A 23159-nucleotide genomic window follows, 5' to 3' on the forward strand; every position below is an offset into this window, starting at 1 on the left:
CATGTTTATCAAAGCCCTCCAAACCTGAACTCCATCCAGTCTCTGAAGCCCTCCTTTACCAGGCAGCCTGCAAGAGAAGACCCAAGACAGACCTGCCTACTGCCTTCTGCCTGTGCACCAGGCACTGTATTCCTTGCTTTCATACACTAGTATCAAGGAGGCAAAGGTGTCAAGAAACAAAATACCTCACCTAGTTAGAGCTCAAGACCTTTCTCTCTCTGCTATACTTTTCCTCAATTTGACGGCTTTCTTTAAATACTGAACAGAGGGTGGCTGTGATGAAAAGGCAGTATGTTCATTCAGTATGGCCCACAAGACAACGCAGGACTAACCGTGATAACTTACAAAAAGTGCACTTCTGACTCAAGAAAATCATCAGAACAGTTCTACTACAGATGAGCGTGCCTCAGAAAATAGCTAGCGACTCCCTTCTCAGGCCACAATCAATGTGGAAAACCATCTGCCAAAGATAATCTAAAAAGAACTCTTATACTAGAAGATGGATTTAGACTGGACTTCCAAAAGGACTTTTCAAACTCTAAGATTCTATTCCTACCTATAGTAAACTCTAAACCTCTATATTTTTACTGGCTTCCCCCATATAATTTAGTATTTAACTATGTAATCCTTTGCATCCATCTTTTTGCTTCAGGTGTCAGTCAACTCCTCATGGGCATTAGTCAAGGGATTAATTTGCTTTCTATACCCTAAAGAGCCCCACACAGTTCTAAGCCCACAACAGTGACTTAAATATGACCAAATGGGTTTCCCTGGGGCTGTCAAGGCAGGTTCTCATTTGTGCCTGGGGTGGATGTGGGCAGGCATGTATATAGCTGACCCTTGAATAACACAGGTCTTAACTGTGCAGGTCCACTTATATGGGGGTTTTTCTTCAACAAAATGTGAATTGAAAATAACAGTGTTTTTGAGATGTGAGTCCTTCTTCACAAAGGGACAACTTTTCATATATTTGGGTTTTACAGGTGCAACTGTGGGACTTGAGTATGTGCAGGGGTCCTGGAACCAATTCCCAGCATATATTGAGGGATGACTATATTTAGTTACTATGGTTGAAGACGTTTTAGTGGGCCTGTGTGATCAGTTAGGGTTGGAGACCTATGAGTCTTAGGTGTTGAAATGCCTGGTGCCAGATAAAAATAAAGCCTCTCATTTCTGATATTTACTAGGAAGAATAAATTACACTTATTCTGGGATCAATGAGTTTGGTTTGTTATGTCAGTACAATTTCCAGCAAGACCAATGAATACGTAAAATCCTTTATTTAATAAAGGATTCCTCAAACATCATAAGTGGATACCATATTATATTCAAAGTGCTGTGCTGGGTGCTTTCAGGTTAAGTAAATCAGAGGGGCATGCTTCCTAATCTCAAAGAACCTAAAATACATTTACCTAAGTGATATGGCTTAGATTTGTGTCCCCATCCAAATCTGTTGTCAAATCCCCAGTGTTGGAGGAGGGGCCTGCTAGGAGGTGATTAGATCATAGGGGCAGACTTCCCTCTTGCTATTCTTGTGATAGTGGGTGAGTTCTCATGAGATCTGGTTGTTTAAAAGTGTGTAGTACCTCCCTTTTCCCTCTTCCTTCTGCTCTGGATGTGTAACATGTGCCTGCTTCCCCTTTGCCTTCTGCCACGATTATAAGTTTCCTGAGGCCTCTCCAGCCATGCTTCCTGCACAACCTGTAGAGTCCTGAGCCAATTAAACCTCTTTTCTTTATAAATTACCCAGTCTGAGGTATCTCTTTATAGCAGTGCGAGAATGAATACACTAATTTAGCCAACAAGGTATTCTGGATATTTAACAGCATACACAATTATTTTAACAAAACTATTGGTATCTTCGAATCTTTAGAATTTTATTTATAAAATTTCAAAAAACAGACTTTTGCTACTATCATGCCTCTGGCTTCAGATGGATGACATTCAACAAGAGGTCTAAAGTTGTAGACCTGAGTTACAACAATGATCCAGTAAAAAGATAAATTATTTTCAGATAAGAGCTGACAAACTCTGATTAATAATACTTCTCTGATGATTGTTAGCAGTTATGTCATAATTCTCAGGGTGTGAGCTTTAAACATTTTTAAGTTAGTTTTCAATCTTAGAAATGATTAAAATAGAAAAAACAAAACAAAACAAAAAACCCAAGCAGTCTTAAAGGCAAGGCTCTGGACAGAAGACAAAAGGTTAGTGCTGTAAAAATCCTTCTCATCTTTTATTAAAATAATTTTCAGTTCTATAAGTTGTATTGAAAAAGATCAGGCATACTCACTAAGCATTCTTGTGTTGAATATTCTCAAATAATAAACAGATTGCTAGTTAAACATGACAGATGAAACACATGTTTATTACCACTGCTTCTCTAAACTTCACTAACATGAGTTTTAAAAAATCAAGGCGTAAACCTATGTTTAAGGAGAAAGAATGGGCACAGTGGTATCAGTGGGTATAAGATAATTCTACAACTGAGAAAGCTGATAAATAGAGGGAAAAAAGGTAACAGAAGAGTAACCCTAAGTCCCTGCAGATGAGGTGTGAAGAGGTGAGCTGACTTGGCCTTTGGCACCACCCCCACCCTTTCACCTAGCCACCGGATTCCTGGGAAGGCTCAGAAGACAGAGACAGGAAGTACTAGTATTGCAAAAGGCAGCGTGAAGTGTGAAGCTGAAAGCAAGAGAACTAAGTCAAAGCCACCCAATCCATCAGCAATTCCAGGAGGCTCTACTTTCAAAATGTGTCCCGACTCTCATATCTTCTCATCACTTCCTCATCATTATGTTTTTCCAGCCCACCTCCAACTGTCACGCAGCTTTTGAACTGGCACCACTGCAGTTTCTTTCAACACAGCAGCCAGTGTCAGTCAGATCATCTCTCTCACCAGCTCAAACCTGCTCTCTAGTGGCTTCCCTCTCCCTCAGAGTAAAAGCCAAAGTGACCCATGAGCCTCATGGCTGCCTTCTCACCTCACTCTTCTCCAGCCACAGGGCCTCCTTGCTGGTGAGCTATTAGGTGAGCTACAGCTGCAAAACCTTCACCTCAAATGCTCTTCAGTCAGAGAGGGCTCACTCCCTTACTTCTCTCAGGACTTTACTCAGTGCCATCTTTTCAATATGGTGTTGTCCCCCAGTCACTCTGCCTAAACTTTGAATCACTAACCACACACCTTCCCCTCACATGCTTCCCATTCCCCTTCCCAGCTTTCATTCTTTTTTCATCTCACGACTTATCATTCCCTCAGCACTTACCATTTTCCTTCTTGCCCACAAGAAAACAAGCCCCACAAGGGTTGGAACTTTTGTCTGTATTGTTTACTGCTTGTCACCAGCATCTAGAATAGTACCAGACACTCAGAAGATACTCAAAAAATATTTGTATAAATAAATGTCTATATAAGAAATTGTCAGTTCTCTGTATTCCCTAGCCCATAGAGCCAGGAAACTACACTTCTCCCCCAACCCTTACTTGAGGAACCATTATATGAGTACTTCACCTAAGATCCAAGGGTAGAAAGCACAGCAGAGGGTGGACTGGTAGAAAGCCTGATACAGAGGAATTAAAGTCTGCTCTGAAGAGTAAGCTCCAGCCCCTACCCCCTGCCTTACTCCTAGAGGTCAGCTGACAGACTTAAGCACTGTCCCCACACTCATTCCCAGCTCTAACCTTCAGGCAGGAGTTAGAAAGATCCTAATATGTTGAAACTGAATGTGACCTGACCACCCTACAATGATATTCACCAGTCAACATGTTCTATCCATACAGAACTTTCAAATGCTTTCTAGAGTTCAAAGGCATACCAGACATTAGAGAAAAGCCTCCAACAACAACAAATTCGGACACGAAAACAAATAGGAAAATCCTATCAAGAGGTAGAAACAGCCAGGCATAGTGGCCCATGCCTATAATCTGAGCATGGTGGGAATCTAAGGCAGGTGGATTGCTTGAACATAGGAGTTCGAGAGCAGCCTGGGTAATGTGGCAAAACACAGTCTCTACAAATAAAAAAATAAGCCAAGAAAAACAAAAATTAGCCAGGCATGGTGGCTGTATTCCAGCTACTCAGGAGGCTGAGACGGAAGTATCGCTTGAGCCTAGGAGGTTGAGGATGCAGTGAGCTGTGATCATGCCACTGCACTCTAGCCTGGGTGACAGAGCAGAATAAGACACTGCCTTAAAAAAAAAAAACAGAAAGAAAAAGAAATATTAGAAACAAAAGAAAACTAAAAAGGAAAAAGAAAAACAAAAAAACTAAAAGAAAAAAAAAACTAAACAGTATACCTCTTGCTGTAAGAGAAAGAACATAAATTAACTTCAAACATTTAATTAGAAATTAAAATATGATAGGATAAAAAAAATCCTGAAAAATAACATTCATCAAATCTCCTAAAAAGAAAAACAAGAAAAGGGCAAAAAGATAAGAAAACTAGAGCATCAATCTGGAAGTTCCAATATTTGACCACTAAGAAAACCAGAAAGGGTATGGGGAAAGTGAGGAAAATAAAATTATTAACTAAATAAATATAAGAAAATGTCCCAGAACTGAAAGGAACTTAAACCTCCAGAATGTTAGGCTGTCCAATTTCCTAGCACAAGGAATGAAAAAAAGGCCTATGAAATTTCAGAATTTCAAAAAGGGAAGAAGACAGTAAAAGCTTCCAGAGAGAAAGGAGTAAAGTAGGAGGGAGGTAAGGAAAGAAAAGGAGAGAGAAACAGGGCACAAAAAAATCAGGAAGAAGAGTGATATTACAATTTACATGGACTCTAGATGGATCATGTGGTGAGGCCACCAAAATTCTTAGGGAAAACAATTTTCAATCTAGAATTTTATACCTAACCAAAGCTGGGTCAGGAGGGAGACAAGGACTGATTTTTTGTGTACAAAAAAACACTTTTTGTTCTGTTTGACCTTTTAAAACCATGTGCATTTATTATTTAATAAAATTGTACCTAAGAGAAATAAAAATTATGTCCAGTTAAGAGTCCTATGTCGAATCTTTCCATTACTCTGTTAAAGTTTACATTACCTACTTTTTGTTTGCTTGCTTGTTTTTCCCCAATCTTAAACATGAATCTGATGAAGCTGTACAAGAAGGGACTATCAAGGGAATCTAGGCTAATCAGAAGGTTTTTAGCCTTGGATTAAAAGCCATCTGGAAAAAAAAAAAAGTAGCAAGACAAACTCCTCACTACAAGGGAAAGGTCAGCTAAACCCAGGAGGACTCCTTCAGTTTCGTAAAGAGACATACAAGTTAAAGCTCCCCTAAAATTGAATAGCTCTCTAAAATCTGCTGTTTCGGATCACTGCAAATTAGAAACCATGTCTGTTAATGAACATTATACCGATCATATTAACATTATGAAAAAAATGCTATAGCAAAAAGATCCTGGCATTTTACCTAGATGTCTGTATTTTCAGGAGCTTACTAATCAGGTGTGTAGTTTTCATTTTTAAAAGTACTGCTTTGGCCAGGCATGGTGACTCACATCTGCAATCCTAGCACTTTGGGAGGCTGAGATGGAGGGACTGCCTGAGCTTAGGAATTTGAGACCAGCCTGGGCAACATGGTGAAACTCTGTCTGTACTAAAAATACTAAAAATTAGCCAGGCATGGTGGCGTATACCTGTAGTTCCAGCTATTCAGGGGACATTCTCCTGAGGCAGGAGAATAGCTTGAACCCAGGAGGCGGAGGTTGCAGTGAGCCGAGATTGAGCCATTGAGCTCCAGCCTGGGTGACAGTGAGACTCTGTCTCAAAAAAAAAAAAGCACTGCTTTGTCTATACACATACATGTACTCACACAGAGCAGACAGATTAAATCCTGAATAAAATCAATTTATCAACAGTAGAGAAGCTACCCCCTGTCACTTCCCCTACCTCCAATTTATTAATTCATTCGCTCATTCATTCATATTCATTGTGAGTTCACGTATTATCTACTATCTATTAAGTGTCTGCTATGAGAAAAGCCTTATTGGACTTTACAGAGAATACAAGGACATGGTCTCTGCCTTCAAGAAGTTTAGTGGAATCAGAACACATTGCACAGCTACTGAAACACCTGCTAGTCTGCAACTCTCTGCATAATACTCTGATGGGACAAAGACATAAGGATCTGGGGTTAGGCTTATAAACTGATTCAGAAGGGGGATATTCTTTTATGGTGTGCATTCTTGTGAAGCTTCCAGTGTCAATATTTTACAAGAAGAGTACCAAACTTTGCTCTTGTCCAGGAAACAGGCTAAGTAAGACAGCAACTATAAATGAGGTGAAGGTTACTCCGCAATGACTTAGCAAATGAGGTTAAGGTTACCCCATAATTGACTGTCAAGACCAAGAGAAAAGAAGAAACAGTTTCAATATACTGAATTTGATTTTTACTGGCAAGCTATATAAAACGTTAGAAACTCAAGATACTTTTAAAAACACTCAAAAGGCATTAAGCGTATCTCAGGGAACTATATGAATTATAGGTATCAAATTCACATTAACAGATGGAACCAGTAATTTCTTTAAAATATTGACAGGCTAAAATAATCTTGCTCTATCAATTGAGCTAAAAATGATTTTGATGAAAGAGTATCTTAGTCTGGCATAGTTTCATTAACAGAATGACAACCAAGGCTGGGTATACTTGACCAAGCAAACTGTAACATGGATATACTCTCTTGGCAAATAAAATCAGCAGAAACACAATGTGCAGTTATCTTTAAACCAATTAAAAATAAGATATCACACTAGTAACTTATAAGCAAATGTGAGAGTCAAAGTAGAAAAGTAGAAGTGATACATCTTAAATATATATCAAAAGAATGATGGTCAATGTTAATGATCATTGCTGCCACTTCTTGAGCACTTACTATGTGCCAGGCACAATGCTAACTGCTTAACGGTCAGTGTGGCCTAGCAGTTAAGAGCTAGGTCTCTGCAGCCAAGCTGCCAAGGTTCAAATGCCAGTTCTCCCATCAACTGTGTGACCTTGGGCAAGCTAATAATCTCTCTATGCCTCTGTTTCCTCATCTATAAAATGTGGATAATGATGCTACCTACCTCCCAGAATTGTGTGAGAGTCAAATGAGTTAGCAGCTGTAAAGTGCTGAGAATGCAGCCAGGTACACAGTTAGTGCTACAAAAGTGTTAGCTGTTTTTGTTCTTAAAGCTAACTGGCAGGCAGAGCCAAAATTCAAACCCCAGGACAAATTTTCCACTTTAAACACTATGTATAGTAACTAAAAGAGAGCTTACTGATAAATGAGTTAATTAACAGTGATACAGTGCTGTGTTTCTTGAAAATAACCAAACTACAAATAGATCAAAACTGTGCAGTGGCCATCAAAGGAACAAGTGAGGCCTGCCAATGGGATTAGATGTAGGAGACACACAAAGCACGGCCCTGGGGTCAGGAGACCCAGGTTCTAACACAAGCTCAGCAACCAAGTAGCTGTGTATCCCTGACTGGCCACTGAAAATGCGGGGTCTGAACTTCCTCATCTGTTAAACAAGGGGCTGGATAACTCAGAGGTATCTTCTAGTGCTGACATCTTACGATATTATGACCCAACAGAACATACAGTAGTTTAAAGATGTACCTTTCGGGGAAAAAAAAAGGCACTACTATTTATTTTTTGAACAGCTACATGTATTTCAATAGGCACATGATCTAGAATGTATTTATAATTATAATTTTGGGCATAGCAACTGCAGGAGAATGAAATAGCACAGAGGAGCAAGTCTACCCCGTATTTTTAAATGCCATTAACATATAAACAGGTTAACCTAAGACATAAAACAAGAATAATTTTTATAACCATGTAATCATTTTCCACAGTAAATTTTTTAAATGGGGAAATCTTATGTAAGTAGTTAATAAATGCTTTCATATATTACTTAATAATCAAGTTGAGAAACAATGCAATTTACCTTTTTGCCCATGACGACTGCTGAATTTGTCTCCAATCTCTGGACGCCTTGTCTGTCTCAGCAGCATTTTGATCAGAAAAGCATCTTCAGCATTTGAGGATATCATCACTTTTTCAATATATGAGTCTGTTGCTCCTTTGTAACTGGTGTTAAGAGAAAGTCACTAAAACAGAGTTTTCAAACTGCCCTTTGTGAATTTCTTGCCCACGTTAAATTTCATTTCATGCCAACCATATTTTGACATTTTCATCGTGGGCTCTGAAAAATTAATTCCCTTTTTTTTAACATTAAATTTGAATTTCATAATTTCCCTTTTACAATCCTATACATTTATTATGAGGAAGGCACAGTGCAATTTGATCCTCACAATGGTCCATACTGTTATTCCCTTATGATAGATGAGGCAAACTGATGCTTAGAGAGGTTAAGTAACTTGTCCAAGGGCACACGACTCATACAAAGTGGAACTGGGATTTCAGACTCAACTCCAAGTTCTTAACTTCAATGATAATAGTACTTTTACTTACTCAGCTTTTCCATTATTAATTTTTTTTCACATAACAAACCTTATTAGGAATCTACCATTATCAGATCCTGTAGCCTTTGGACATGTAACGATTACGTAGACACAGTTACTGCACCAAAGGAGCTTGCAATCCAATCAAGGAGGAGACAGGTAAGTGCAGTAATGATATCTGGTATGAAGAACAGGAGAGGCCCAAGGGAGATAGTCAATTCTGCTGGGGGTGGGAGATGGCAGTGGTGGCAGGCTGTCAAGCCCTGTCACAGAAGAGGCAAGCTTTGACTTAAACCTGACCAGGCAGAGTGAGCAGTCTGAGCAAATGCACAAGGCCTAACTGAATTAAAATGGCACATTTTGGAGAATAAAAGGTGATTTTCTAGAAACATAGGGCCTAGTATGGGAGTAGGAGGCCAAGGAGGCATGCTGAGGATGCCTTTCCCACCGGCGCCACTGTCATTCATACTTTCACTTAACTTATTCAAGTTTCACTCTATTTATCCAAGAGAGTAACATGAGCAGAGGAGTAGTTTAGAATATCACCCTGGCAGTGATGCAGAGGGAGCCTGAGTGGTACCAGCCTGGAGGCAGGACAGTTAACAAGAAGACCAGGTGAAGCAGAGGGCCACAGCACAGACACCACAGCAGGAAGTGGGAGGAGGGAGAGGAGAAGACAGCTGCTAAGAGGACTGCTGTGTGTGGCAGGTAAAGGAAAGGGGTCAGGTTGTGCTAGTGACTGGCTGGCTCCTGGCAGCTGATGCCATTTACCAAGAGAGGGATCCAGAAGGAGGAGCCAGGGGTCACTGTAAAGCTGTCCAAGTGCTGACATGAAGCTGACATGGGGCAGATGTCTATTTGGGAGTCATCAGCAAAAAGAGGGTGACTGGAGTGCTGAGAATTGGGGAGCTTGTCCAGATGAGATGCAAGCATCATTTTGGCCAGGGTGAGGTCACTACAAGGCCAGGCAGGATTGGGGGCTAAGAGTGAGTGATTAGATGGGTAGGAGGGCCAAGTGAAAGTGGTGTCACAACATCAAGGGAAGGGAGAGGTCAATGGTGTCAAACGCTATAGAAGGGTCATATGAAATTCATTCATTCATGTGGTAACTATTTACTGAATACCCACTATACGCCAGGCACTATGCCAGACACTAGGGAGGACAAGGTGAAAAAAAGAGACAAAGTGTCAGCCTGCAAGAAGATTCTGATGGAAGGATGTGTCTGATTTGGCAAATCCGACCACAAATGGGTTTTGCTTATTTCTTTACTTCCTGTCTTCTCTCACTGAGGTGTGAGCCCCACAAAGACAGGGACTACCAGTTTTCCTCCCTGCACTATCCCATGCGCTTGGAATAGTTCCTGGCATACTGTTAGTGCTCAAAAAGTATTACTTGAAAGAAACAAACACATAGGATGTCTTTGGTGACTTCTTCTGGAGTTGTTTCAGGAGAATGAGGAGGTAGGTGAAATGCTAGTTCAGAGGGTTAGGGAGCAAGTGGAAGGTAACAAAGTAGAAATGGAGATGATAGACGACTGCTCTGAGGAGCTTCATAATGAAAGGAAGAGGAATAGAGTGGCAGCTAGAAAGGGATACGAAGACCAGAAAAACTTTTATTTTCCTTTCAAGATATAAAGTATCTGAGCACATTTTCTAGACATAGAAAACAGGTCGAAAATATGGGAGGATAAAAGAGAAAATGACAGAAAAAGGTCTCTGAAAAGAGTAGACGGAAACCAAAAGGAGAGACGAACTTGGCACAGAAAAAGAGATATCCTCCTTCAAGACAGGAAGAGAGCCAACCAGCATAGCCACCTCTGTAACTGTAAAATAGCTGTTCATCTGTAGAAGTCAGTGAAGAGCCTGGACCCATCCCCTAAGCAGAGCTGCCCATTTTCTCCTTGGTGCTCCTACTCTAGAGACAAATCCATGGCACTTACAGTGCTTTGCTGTGTTTAGCACAGTGGTCAAGAGAAGGGCTCTGAAGCCAGACTGCATGACTTCAAATCCTGGTTCTGACCCTTATAGCTGTGTGACCTTGGTAAATTTCTTAACTTCTCTTTGCCTCCATCTTATCTTTCTAATGTGCTACTAAAAGAACATAGCTCCTGGGGTGGTAGTAGGATTAATGGAGCTAACACATGTAAAATGTCCAGAACAGTAACTGGTACCATGTAAATTCCCAATAAGCTATTATGATCATGGTCATTATTGCACTTTTTTTGTGTGGGGGTCTTTGCCATGTGGTCCACTCCTCAAACCCAGGTTAGGGCCTATATGATTCCACAGACTAGTTTTATCTTTTATGCCATGCTGCTTTCATGACAAGTAATGTTACCCCAAATTGCTATTTCTAGTTCTCCAACACGCCAATACCTAACTTCTAATTTCTCCCATTCCTTCTCTTTTTCTAACCTTTCTATGTATTATCAAGGCACAATCAATACATACGTTATAGGCACATCTTTGTACTGTGGTTGCTGCGGTACATTACTTCCTTCCAAAGGAATTTGAGTCACTGTGGGCATGGACTTATTTACAAGCACTTGTTTGTTTTCTACTTTCTCACCTAAGAAAAAAAGAAAAGTGTTAGCCATATTGTTATCATCTGTGTAGAATACAAAGATTACGAATTAGGCACAGATGCACATGCCTGTAGTCCCAACTACTCAGGAGGCTGAGGTAGGAGGATTGCTTGAGCCCAGATTGAGGCTACAGCGAGCTATGATCATGCCACTGCACTCCAGCCTGGGCAACAGAGTGAGATCCTGAGACACACAGACACACAGACACACACACACACACACACACACACACCATAGTGTATATAAAATTAAGAAAATAATTCAGAGTACTATATTAACACAAGAAACATCATCTCAGTAAATAGCAATTTTATATATCGCTTAGGGTGTTAAGTTTTGATCACTTACTTTTATTTATAGTTATTTTAACTAGTAATAAGCCACCACCAATTTAACTTGGGCAATGAGAAAATCAAGATATTTCTTTGGTTTTGCTGCTATTCCCATTTTTGCTTTGTATCTCTTCATGGTGAGCTCAAAGACCAACTACTTGTAGTACTGTCGTGGTGCTTATTTTCCAAGCCATACTGACCAGTGTTAGGAGTGAGAAACATTCTCCAAGAAACAAAGGCAGGGAGAGGGAGAAGTCACGCACTCGGTGTCTCTTTGGAACCACAGCTTGATAAAGCATTCGCCACTCACAGGCCAACCATGACAAAGTCATGTGGATTTCCCTCCTAACAACTGGGTTCTCTCTACCTTCACCACAGCTCCTGGTGCCAGATCTACCTTCTATTTTAGTGCCCTTCCAATCCTTTCTCCACAGTAGTCAGAATGATCATTTCAAACTGCATATCTGAATATATTATTGCTTTTAGGATCATAATGAAAATAGTATCATGGGTTCAGCATGGTGGCTCACATCTATCATCTCAGCACTTTGGAAAGCCGAGGTGGGTGGAGAACTTGAGCCCAGGAGTTCAAGACCAGCCTGGGCAAGATGGTAAGACCTCATCTCTACAAAAAAACACAAAAACTTAGCCAGGCATGGTGGCATGCATCTGTGGGTCCTAGCTATTTAGGAGGTTAAAGTGGGAGAATCACTTGAGTCCGGAAGGCAGGGGTTGCAGTGAGCCGAGATTGTGCCACTGCACTCCAGCCTGGGTGACAGACTGAGACCCTGTCTCAAAAATAAAATTAATAAAATAAAATAAAGACAATAGTAACATGGTTGCAAGGCTTTGCTTAGTCTGGCCCCTACCCCACGCATCACCCACCAACTCATGTGTACCATGCTTCCCTGCACTCTCTTCTTTTTAGCTACACTGGTCTTCTTTCAGATCTTCAATTATCAAACTCCAGGACCCTTGCACAAGCATTTCTCACTACTTAGAACACACTCTCTGACCCTCTTTTTAGTTAACTCTTACCTATCCTTCAGATTCCAACTCACTTCCTTGGGGAAGGCCATGCTGATCTTCCTAACTAGGTAAAATGCTCTTGTGATAAAATGGCCTCATAGCTACCTACATGATTCCTTAACTTGGGTTTGTGCATGATCCTCTGATCAATGTCAATCTCCTGCACTAGCCTGTGAGAGCCATAAGGGCAGGGGCCATTTGTTTCATCAACAAAATGCATTACAAGTTTGTAATTATAATGGAGTCATACCTCGCAGGGGGATAAAATTCTAAAGTAGTCTGTAAGCTAAATGCGTAAACAAAGAAATGCCAGAGCAGATGCAGGAACACGGACTATTCTAAACACTTCCTTAAGGTGACTTTTCTATGATTCAAAATTATGTCTAGAAAATTATAATTCGCATGGATTACCGATAGGTAAAACATCATGCATAGAAAAACAGACTGGAAGGAAATTCATTAAAAATGACTGCATTGGTTGAGTTTGGATAGTGGTATTATAGGTTGTTACTTTTTTCTGCCCTTTTTGTCAAATATTCAGAAATATTATTGAATGACAAATTTTTCCTTTAAAAGGGTTTTACCTGGAGAACAAATACCATCTGCATCTAAGATTTCATGTCGCCAGATGGGTTTTCTTGTAGCAGCATCCAACATGGGCCCCATCACTTTATCAAAAGTCTGATTGGTGTATCGTTTCAATGTACATTTAGCATTTTTATATACAAGGCAACGCCCAAAGCCTAAAATAAAACCAAAATGGGCATTAGAACCGCCAGTAATACAAAGCTATAAGAAAATATGGATTTGTGCTATTCAACAATCCACTCCCAAAACTTCTCTGTATTTGATAAAAATCGGAGACCAGTACAAACCAAATAAAAATCTGATAATGTGAAGAAGTGGTACAGGACTTGTTCCCTATTGTCTGTTAACACTGGAATCTCTATAACCATTTTCTGCATGGAATACACCTTCTCATACTGGAGGAGGATGAGAGAAATCTAAGACTAGCACTGTGATTCTTTCAAGGACAGAGCCATACAGTATTAGAATTGGAAAAGGCCTAACAAATCACTTGGCTTAACCTATTTATTTTACAGGCAGTAGCAGTGAGGTTCAGAGAAATTAAGTAGCCAAGGTTATCCAGCAAGTTGGCGGCAGAGTTGAGAACTGTGTTGATCAGCACAAGTCCACCGATTTCTGAGCCAGGATACACATCCTTTTGGTGCATAACTTCTGCTGACCTTCCCTAGAAAGTTTTCCTCTTTAAAATTTGACGTTTAGAGTGAGTTCTAAGCCAGCAAGTAAAAACATTAATTTTTCTCCAGAGAAGAGAAAGAATGAAAAAAGAAACAATCAAATTATTTTAACGGGAAAGATAGCTCTCCTCTGCCCTAAAGACTGGAGTTTAATTACATTTTTAGATTGCATTTATCTAGTGGATGAGGGGAAAGCTGTGAAATCAACAAACAAGCTAAACATTAAGCTGCCTACCAATGGTTCAGAAAAATAAAAGGAAAAAAAATAAGCAAAAAGGATGGAAGAAAAACCTTTGGGTGAGGCAAAAACCTCAACCACTAAATCCCTAAAAGACAAAAATCCAACAGTTGTAGAGTACCCAAAACAGCTGTCATTCCTTCAACACTATAATTTCCTAAGAGTCTGTGGCTGCATTTCTTTCTTTTTTCCCTTTGGCCAAGCAGTTATTTTAAACTGGATTCTCTTACTAATCTCCTCAGGATATATTGAGCCACGCCAGAGTTCACTTAAATAAGAAAATATTTCAGGATTAAATGCCAGTTATTACTGATGAAATAAATGCATGGCTGAAAATCCTTAACAATTTTCCACCAAAAGCAGAAATCTAAGAATGTGACTTTAGAAATCAATCAGGTAAAAGTGGATTTCTAAATGAATCTCAGGGCTGTAACATAATTTTTTAAATATGAAGGTGATGGTGAGATGAAGTAATGAATTTCTACAACTGGATGTCAGATGAAGACATCTGTGTCTTTAAGCAAGGCCATAGTCATCATGGTTCCTAGGAAATTGTGTATGGCCATGATAAATTCAGTTCAGAATGCCAGCTGGTTTGGAAACATTACATGATCTTGAATTTTTATACAGTAGCCATTAACTGCAAGATGCTGGAGTGCAATGTGAATCTTAACTGTATAAAATTAAGAAGTGTTTTCTTCAAAGTGTAAATAGACATTTTATTTACAGGTGATAGCTTAAAAGCTAGGGACAGTAAATGCAGATCATTAAATTGGGTTGCAGAGTTTCTGACAGACATCACAAAGTCTTCAGATTTCCACATAAACGTTACCAGTTAATCAGAAAGGAAAACATCTAGTTTTAAAGCATGGCTGTTGTCATTTGGAGGAAAAAAAGAGGCATAAATTAAGTGTGGCCAACATTAATGCCAAAGGCACATGTCTAGGAGTACTATTATGGCTGCCTAGCAACTACAAAGAGGGAAGGGGAAGGCATAGTGGGTATGCCAGAAAGGAAAAAGAGAAATCGAGATTATGAATAGAGAAGTCAGACTTCAGATCAGGTGATGGCTAACAAACCAGGAAGAGGTGACTTGCGAAAGTAACCGTCAAAAACAGAAAGAAAAGTGGAAAAACTCCACGCCAGAGATTGTGGCTGTGTATTTTTACTTTCGTTACTTGGCCAAAGAAGGTACCAGATTATAAGGTTATCCAAGTAAGAAGTAGCCTTTTACATCCAAAAATTGCTACTGATCTCTCGAACTGGTTTGTTAATAAAACACTAGATATAGTGAAAACACATTTTTCATATATTCTAATTCCTCCTAGAAAATACACACATTCTTACATTTTTTTCTCTTTGAAGAACTGTCTCACATAACCAATAAAATAACAAAGAAGAAAAATATTCTGTAGTAGTACATTTCAGAAATGACAAGAAAGTCAACATCAAAACCCAACCACCTTCCTGTTTGTATATCATAAAATTCAAATAACTTGAAACTGACATTAAATACATTTTGACACCAAGTGATTTTTACATTCATCATCCTTATATCTAATTCTGCAAAAAGCACCTTTGGCGTTAAGAGTTTTGAAAATTCACTTACCTCTGTCTAAAGAGGCCTTGTTTAAAACAAGAGCATCTTCAATATCATAGCCACTATAACTCATCACAGCAACTGTTGCATTCTGTCCAGCTGGCAGTTTCTCAAATTCTATCAATTCAATGGTTTTTGTCTTAACCATGGGTTTTTGTGGATATGCTAGTAGATACATGAGAGTATCAATTCTGTTTCGCTGGTTGTATCCTATAGTACCTGCATTGATATTGGAGAAAACAAAATACAACATTTTATTATGTGAAATAAGGTATCAATGAATATAAATACATTAACAACACAAATTAAAACCAAGAAAATCTTCAGGTTCAACATTTCAAAAGCAATACTCTCATGGTGGCTAACAACTTCCAAAAGCAACTTTTCTCACTAATAAAGAAGAAAAAATATACTCAGAGTATACTAATCTAAATAATTTAAACTTTTTTGATTTATATTATCCCATTTGAGGGATTTAGTTTCCACTGGTTAATTTCACAAATAAATCAATAATTATTTATTTGGTTCTACCATGTTCCAGGCCTGCTGGGGACAGGTAATGTGAGAACAATGCCCACTGTTTACATTGCAAGGAGCTTATACAATAGATAAACAGGTATTAAAAAGAAACAAACAACTGCAAAAGTTCTAAATGAAAAAGAAAGCAGGAGAGAAGGGAAGAAAAAGAATGAAAAAAGGAATTCAAGTGAGAGCAAGGAAGAGTAGGATTGATTCATTTATTTGATGATTCACTTATTAAGCAGTTAGTAAACATCTACTCTGTGCCAAACACTCGAGATAAAATGGGAAAAGGCATGGTCCCTTCCTTAAAAAATCTAGGGTACAGTCCAATCAGGGGTGGGCTCTTCCCTCCTTAGCAATCAGTCTTTCCACCTGATTGTTCCTTGGAAGGGTGTTATTGGGTCACTGTTAACTGAACATGAGATCAGAATGTTAACCCTTTCTCTCTTTTCCCCTTATAAACACACTGGGGTTCATGGACCTGCCTGAAGAAAACTCTTTTAGTCTCCTGGGCTTGGGGACATAGAACTGATGCTACACAGAGACCTTAAAGTTGGAAAACTCAGGCTTGCTCTGCTGTTGAGCTTGAGTGTGGGCTACTGAACCTCTTTAACTTCTAGGTATCTCTTTTTTTCCCCCCCGTAAATGGCTAAGAACAGATGTTAATGTTAGAAAAAAGAAGGTAGCTTTAAGTCTCTCTCTCTTGCACATGCTTCCATAGTGACACATACACAATGCACACACTCCAAAGTACCTACATGCCATTTCACAGACTTACACCCTAGGGTGTGCAGACACTAAAACTCATTTATTTCTTTGAACTTTTTCTCCATACTCCTGTCATTAAATCAATGACGATCTCATTTTGGGGATGAAAACAAGGTATTCAGGCTGGGCATAGTGGCTCATGCCTATAATCCCAACACTTTGGGAGGGCGATGTGGGTGGATCGCTTGAGCTCAGAAGTTCGAGACCAGACTGGGCAACTGACAAAACCATCTCTACTAAAAATGCAAAAATTAACTGGGCATGGTGGTGTGCACCTATAGTTCCAGCTACTTGGGTGGCTGAGGCATAAGAATCGCTTGAGCCCAGGAAGTGGAGGTCGCCGTGAGCTAATATCACACCACTACACTCTAGCCTGGGCAACAGAGCAAGATCCTGTCTCAAAAAAAAAAAAAAAAGAAGAAAAAAAGAAAATCAATCATTAAAACAGCAAAAATGATACAGTACTCCTTGACAATTACTACTGAAAGAAATAATAAATATGTAGGGAATATGTAGTGCAGTGCCAGGCTTATTACAGATGCTCAATAAATGTCACGTGAATTAAACTGAAGAATCCCATTACACTTTTTATGACAGTATGTCTGTGCTTAAATCTCAAAAATTTAACAAGATTCAGCTGAAAAACAAGTCAAACTGAATCTCATGAACTTTTTATCAAGTTTGCATTATAAAGTGCCAATTGATTATGCTATTTTAGTGGCAACTAATAAACTGGGCAGGATACTTGGCAATAGATCACTTACTGTTTTAGAAATAAGATTACTACTGCTGGGATTATGGTAAAGTTCACTGATAATAAGTTTGTCCTTTTATATGAAATCATTTAAAATTTATGTTGAGATTCTAGCTCCAATTGTATACTTTACTCAGCTGGAGACAAGGGTTCAGGCAATGTCCCACCAGGCTGCCAAACATGTCTTCTGAAACCTGAGACACGCATCATTATGCAGCAGGGAAGCATAAATGGCTGTACCTCTAAACAATGGTGAAAAAGACTGGATCCTGCTATAAATTGTGCTACCAGGCCTAGAACATAATTCTCAGGCATTACAACTGACCACTGAAGGGATGAACAACAAAATAGTTTAGCAAATGTATGGTGCTTATGACATCAAAGTTTTCTCTCAAGGCTTTTTGAAGAAATTGTGAGAGTATACATGCACATGCATTTTTAGCAGCACCGACTATGGGTGTGTAAATTAAAATGTTAAAATAGGATTTGTAAACTATGATTTCTATATTATAAAACTTCAAAATGCCATCAGATTCCCATATTTTTATAAAAATTATTAATGATTGACAAGCTATTTTTGCCAATAAGCAATAGGCAAGCAAATGATAAGGCTTGCCTGTGTTAAGCACATGCTCAAACTGATTCCCCTATTACTATTTTCAGCTTCCTTAAAAATGGGCATTACATGTATACATACACATATAAAATAACACAAGGAGAATATCTATAAGCTGCATTCTACTTCTATTATCCTATTTTGCTGTAACTATGGTCTCCAATGATTGCCTTTACTAAGACATAATCTTTCTTAAAAAGCCATATTTTCTTGATAACAACTTTCTTAAGTAGTCAAAAGTTGGCACTGCAAGGTATACAAATGTAGGTTAAAATACTGAAGAAGTGCTTTTGTATAAGGTGGTATGAAAAAGGTTAGTAAGGAAGGATGTAAATAGCTTAGAAAATGTATGCTGAAAAAATTAAAATGAAGTTTTATGCATTTAGCTATTTTTTCCTGTCTTCCTTTGCCCAATTTTCTCTCTCTCCCTCCCTCCCTCCCTCTCCCCATCTCTCCCTCCCTCTCTCTCTCCCTCTCCCTCTCCCTAGCCCTCTCTCTCTCTTTCTTTCACCCAGGCTGGAATGCTGTGTTATAATCTCAGTTCACAGCAACCTCCGCCTCCTAGGTTCAAGTGACTCTTGTGCCTCAGCCACCCTAGCTGGAATTACAGTTGCATGCCACCACACCCAACTAATTTTTGTACTTTTATAGAGACGGGTTTCACTATGTTGGCCAGGCGAACTCCTCAACCTCAAATGATCCACCTGCTTCAGCCTCCCAAAGTGCTGAAATTCCGCACCTAGTCCCAATTTTCTTCTAAATCAACATTTTGAATACAATAAACTTCATCCATCTAAAGTGTACAAATTAATGAGTTCTGATAGATATATACACCTGTGAAACCACCACTATAATCAAGATCCAGAACATTTCTAACCCCCAAAAGGTCCCTCCCTTTGTTCCTCACCTCAGGAGACCACTGATCTGTTCTGTATCATTACAGATTAGTTTTCATTTTCTAGAATTTTATATAAATGGAATTATACAGTATCTGCTTATTTAGGATAATCATTCTGAGATTTATCCATATGGTTGAATATCATAGTTCATTCTTTTTACAGCTTAGGATTGTATAAATATACATTTTGTTCATCCATTCACCTGTTGATGAATATTTGCATTGTTTCCAGTTTTTGGCTAATGTGAATAAAACTGCTACAAATATTCACGTACAAGTCTTTGCATGTTGTCATTACTTTGGGTAAATATTTAACACCTAGGAATGAAATTTCTGGGTTGTCTGGCAAGGGTATAGTTAGTTTCAAGAACATTCCAAAGAATTTTCCAGAGTGATTATACCACTTTACATTTCCACCAGCATTTCGGTTGCTCTATATCCTCACCAACACTTAGTATGTCAGTCTTTTTAATTTTAATCATTCTGAGTGTGTAGTAGTATCTTTTAAGATAGGGGTCTTAATTTGCATTTATCTGGTAACTCATAATGCTGAACACAGTTTCATGTGCTTACTTGGTCATTCCAAAACTTTGCGAAGTGCTTGGCTTTGTTTTTATTTTGTCCATCTTTTAATTGGGTTGTCCTATTATTGAAGTGTTCTTTATATATACTTGAATACAAATCCTTTATCAGATATATGTATTGCAAATACTTTCTCCCATTCTATGGTTTGCACTTTCATATTCTTTTTTTTTTTTTTGAGATGGAGTCTCACTCTGTAACCCAGGCTGGAGTGCAATGGTGCAATATCACTCACTACAACCTCAGCTCCCAGGTTCAAGCAATTCTCCTGCCTCAGCCTCCTGAGTAGCTGAGACTATAGGCATGCGCCACCATGTCTGGTTAATTTTTATATTTTTAGTAAAGATAGGGATTCACCATGTTGGTCAGGCTGATCTTGAACTCCTGACCTCGTGATCCACCTGCCTCAGCCTCCCAAAGTGCTGGGATTACAAGTGTGAGCCACCACGCCTGGCCTGCATTTTCATATTCTTAACAGTATCTTTCTGAGAGCAAAGGTTTAATTTTGAGAAAATCAATTTTTATACTTTGTACTTTTTTTTTTTTGAGATGGAGTCTTGCTCTGTTGCCCACACTAGAGTACAGTGGCGCGATCTCAGCTCACTGCAACCTCTGCCACCGTGGTTCAAACAATTCTCCTGCCTCAGCCTCCCAAGTAACTGGGATTACAGGCACTGTGTCTGGCTAATTTTTGTATTTTTAGTAGAGACGGAGTTTCACCATCTTGGCCAGGCTGGTCTTGAACTTCTGACCTAGTGATCCACCCACCTTCGCCTCCCAAAGTGTTGGGATTACAGGCGTGAGCCACCGCACCCAGCCTACTTTGTACTCTTTATGTAAAAAAAATCTTAGCTTAACTCAAGCTATGAAAGTTTTCACCTAGAGTTCCTTCTTCAAGTGTAATGGTTTTAGCTCTTACATTTAGGGCTATGATATATTTTGTGTTAATTTTTATACTCTATAAGGTAGAAGTATACAGACATTTATTTTGGTGAAAAGACTTTACTCTCCATTGGATTGCTTTGACACATTCATTGGAAATCAATTGCCCATAAACGTTTGGGTCTATTTCTGAACTCTCGATTGCAGTTCCATTGACCTATATGTCTACCCTCTGTCAACATCATACTGTATTACTGTAGCTTTATAGTAAATCAAAATCAGGTTGTATAAATCCTCCAATTTATTCTTTGTTTCAAAATTCTTTTCAAAAATCTACTCCTGATTCCTTAATGATTTTAATATTCTCAGAGATTCATTCATTCATTCATTTTTGAAACATGACTTACTATATTCCCTACTAATCTGGCACTATGCAAGAGACAAAGGATATACAGTTGACCCTTGAACATGGATATGAACTGTGAGGGCCCACTCATATATGGATTTTCTTTTGCCTCTACCACCCCTGAGACAGCAAGACCAATCCCTCCCTTCATCTACACCTCAGCCTACTCAATGTGAAGACAATAAGGATAAAGACCTTTATAATAATCCATTTCCACATAATGAAAAATAAATATATTTTCCTTATGATTTTCTTAATAACATTTTATTTTATCTAGCTTATTTTATTGTACATATCACATACAAAGTAAGTGCTAATTGACTATGTTATTGGTAAGGCTTCCAGTCAACGGTAGGCTATCAGTAGTTAGCTATGGAGGAGTCAAAAGGTATACATGGATTTTCAACTGTGAGAAGAGTCAGTGCTCCTAACTCCTGTGTTGTTCAAGAATCAACTGCAGCACAGGCTGACAATCCTTAGACTAAAAATCCAAAGTCCAAAATGCTCCTAAATCAGAAACTTTCTGAGTGCCAACATGATGCCACAAGTGGAAAACTCCACACCTGACCTCATGTAATGGGTTGTAGTCAAAACTCAGTCAAACTTTGCCTCATGTACAAAATTATTAAAAATATATAAATTACCTTTAGGCTATGTGTATAAAGTGTATATGAAACTTAAATGAATTTCGTGTTTAGACTTGGGTCCCATTCCCAAGATAGCTTATTATGTATATGCAAATATTCCAAAATCCAAAAAATCCAAAATCGGAAACATTCCTGGTCCTAAGCATTTCAGGTAAGGGATATTCAACCTGTAATAAATAATGAAGCTCCTGACTTCAAGGGGCTTATAATTTACATTCTACCAGAAAAGGCAGCCTGATCATGATCCACAATGGACAGGAAAAAAATGAAGGAAGAAGTTAGTTTTGGTTGAGATAAATTAAGTTTTATAGGTAACATTACATAGAAGACACAGAAAACCTTTTATATGTTACTCAACAAAACTGGGATTCAGCTTCCTTGTTAGAATAACAACAAAAGGTATGTATTATATTTCAAAGGATTATTATTGTGATTTAAAAAGAAAATGGGCCAGGCACAGTGGCTCATGCCTGTAATCCCAGCACTTTGGGAGGCTGAGGTGGGCAGATCACGAGGTCAGGAGTTCAAGACCAGACTGGCCAACATGGTGAAACCCCACCTCTACTAAAAAATACACAAAAATTAGCCGGGCATGATGACTCGTGCCTGTAATCCCAGCTACTTGGGAGGCTGAGGTAGGAGAATTGCTTGAACCGGAACCCGGGAGGTGGATGTTGTAGTGAGCCGAGATCACACCACTACACTCCAAACTGGGCTACAGAGCAAGACTCTATCTTAAAAAAAAAAAAAAAAAAAGGGCTGGGCATGGTGGCTCACATCTGTAATCCCAGCACTTTGGGAGGCCAAAGCAGGCAGATCATCTGGGGTCAGGAGTTCAAGATCAGCCTAGCCAACATGGTGAAACCCCGTATTACTAAAAATAAAAAATAAAAAAATTAGCTGGGCATGGTGGTATGCATCTGTAGTCTCAGCTACTTGGGAGGCTGAGGCAAGAGAATTCCTTGAACTCAGGAAGCAGAGGATGCAGTGAGCTGTGATCGTGCCACTGTACTCCAGCTGGGTGACAGTGAGATTCCATCTCAAAAAAAAGAAAGAATGTATGTAAAAAATTTGGATACTCAATAAGTGGCAACATTCTTTATGACCAATATTAACAATATTAGTAATAATAAAAATATATATCTTATTACCCTGCAATAATATCATCCATTTTACCTCCCACTCAAACCTACATACTAAACTTGGTATACTCAATTTTACCTCTATATATTCATTGCTAACATTCTAGTCTTAGGAAATACCACATAAGCTTACTCCTAAAATAGCTACAATAATTAAAAAAAAATTTAACCAATAGCAGAATTCAAATGGACAAAGAATAAATATGCTAAAAATCAAATCAAACAGAAAGGGGAAAGAGGTGTAGAATAAAACAAAATTTTATGTGGATCTTTGTATATTGTGTTTTTAGTGCCTCAAAATTCTCCAGCCTATTTCTAGTACATCTCAGCCTACTGTAAAGTGGGGAACATAAAGGAAGAAACTATTTAGGAATAGAATCTATTGAAAACAAATACAAAAACAGAAGCTGCATTCACTCCTAAGCTTAAAAAAAAGTCCCAGT

At 38.8% G+C, this 23159-nt stretch overlaps 1 protein-coding gene across 3 annotated transcripts in view; it reads right to left on the minus strand.

Moving 5' to 3' along the window:
- POLR3B (RNA polymerase III subunit B) overlaps positions 1-23159 on the minus strand; it is a 132517-nt gene that overhangs the window by 26453 nt on the left and 82905 nt on the right. For all 3 annotated transcript variants that reach the window (XM_064379896.1, XM_064379898.1, XM_064379897.1), the window contains exons 20-23: positions 15509-15718; positions 12984-13142; positions 10905-11022; positions 7937-8079 (exon numbers count right to left, since the gene is read on the minus strand). In XM_064379896.1, the coding sequence (XP_064235966.1) occupies positions 7937-8079; positions 10905-11022; positions 12984-13142; positions 15509-15718 (630 nt within the window). The remainder of the gene's footprint in view (positions 1-7936; positions 8080-10904; positions 11023-12983; positions 13143-15508; positions 15719-23159) is intronic.

Source organism: Aotus nancymaae, unplaced genomic scaffold, assembly GCF_030222135.1.
Source record: "Aotus nancymaae isolate 86718 unplaced genomic scaffold, 86718_ANA_hifiasm-v0.15.2.pri h1tg000021l, whole genome shotgun sequence".
Classification (NCBI taxonomy): Eukaryota; Metazoa; Chordata; class Mammalia; order Primates; family Aotidae; genus Aotus; species Aotus nancymaae.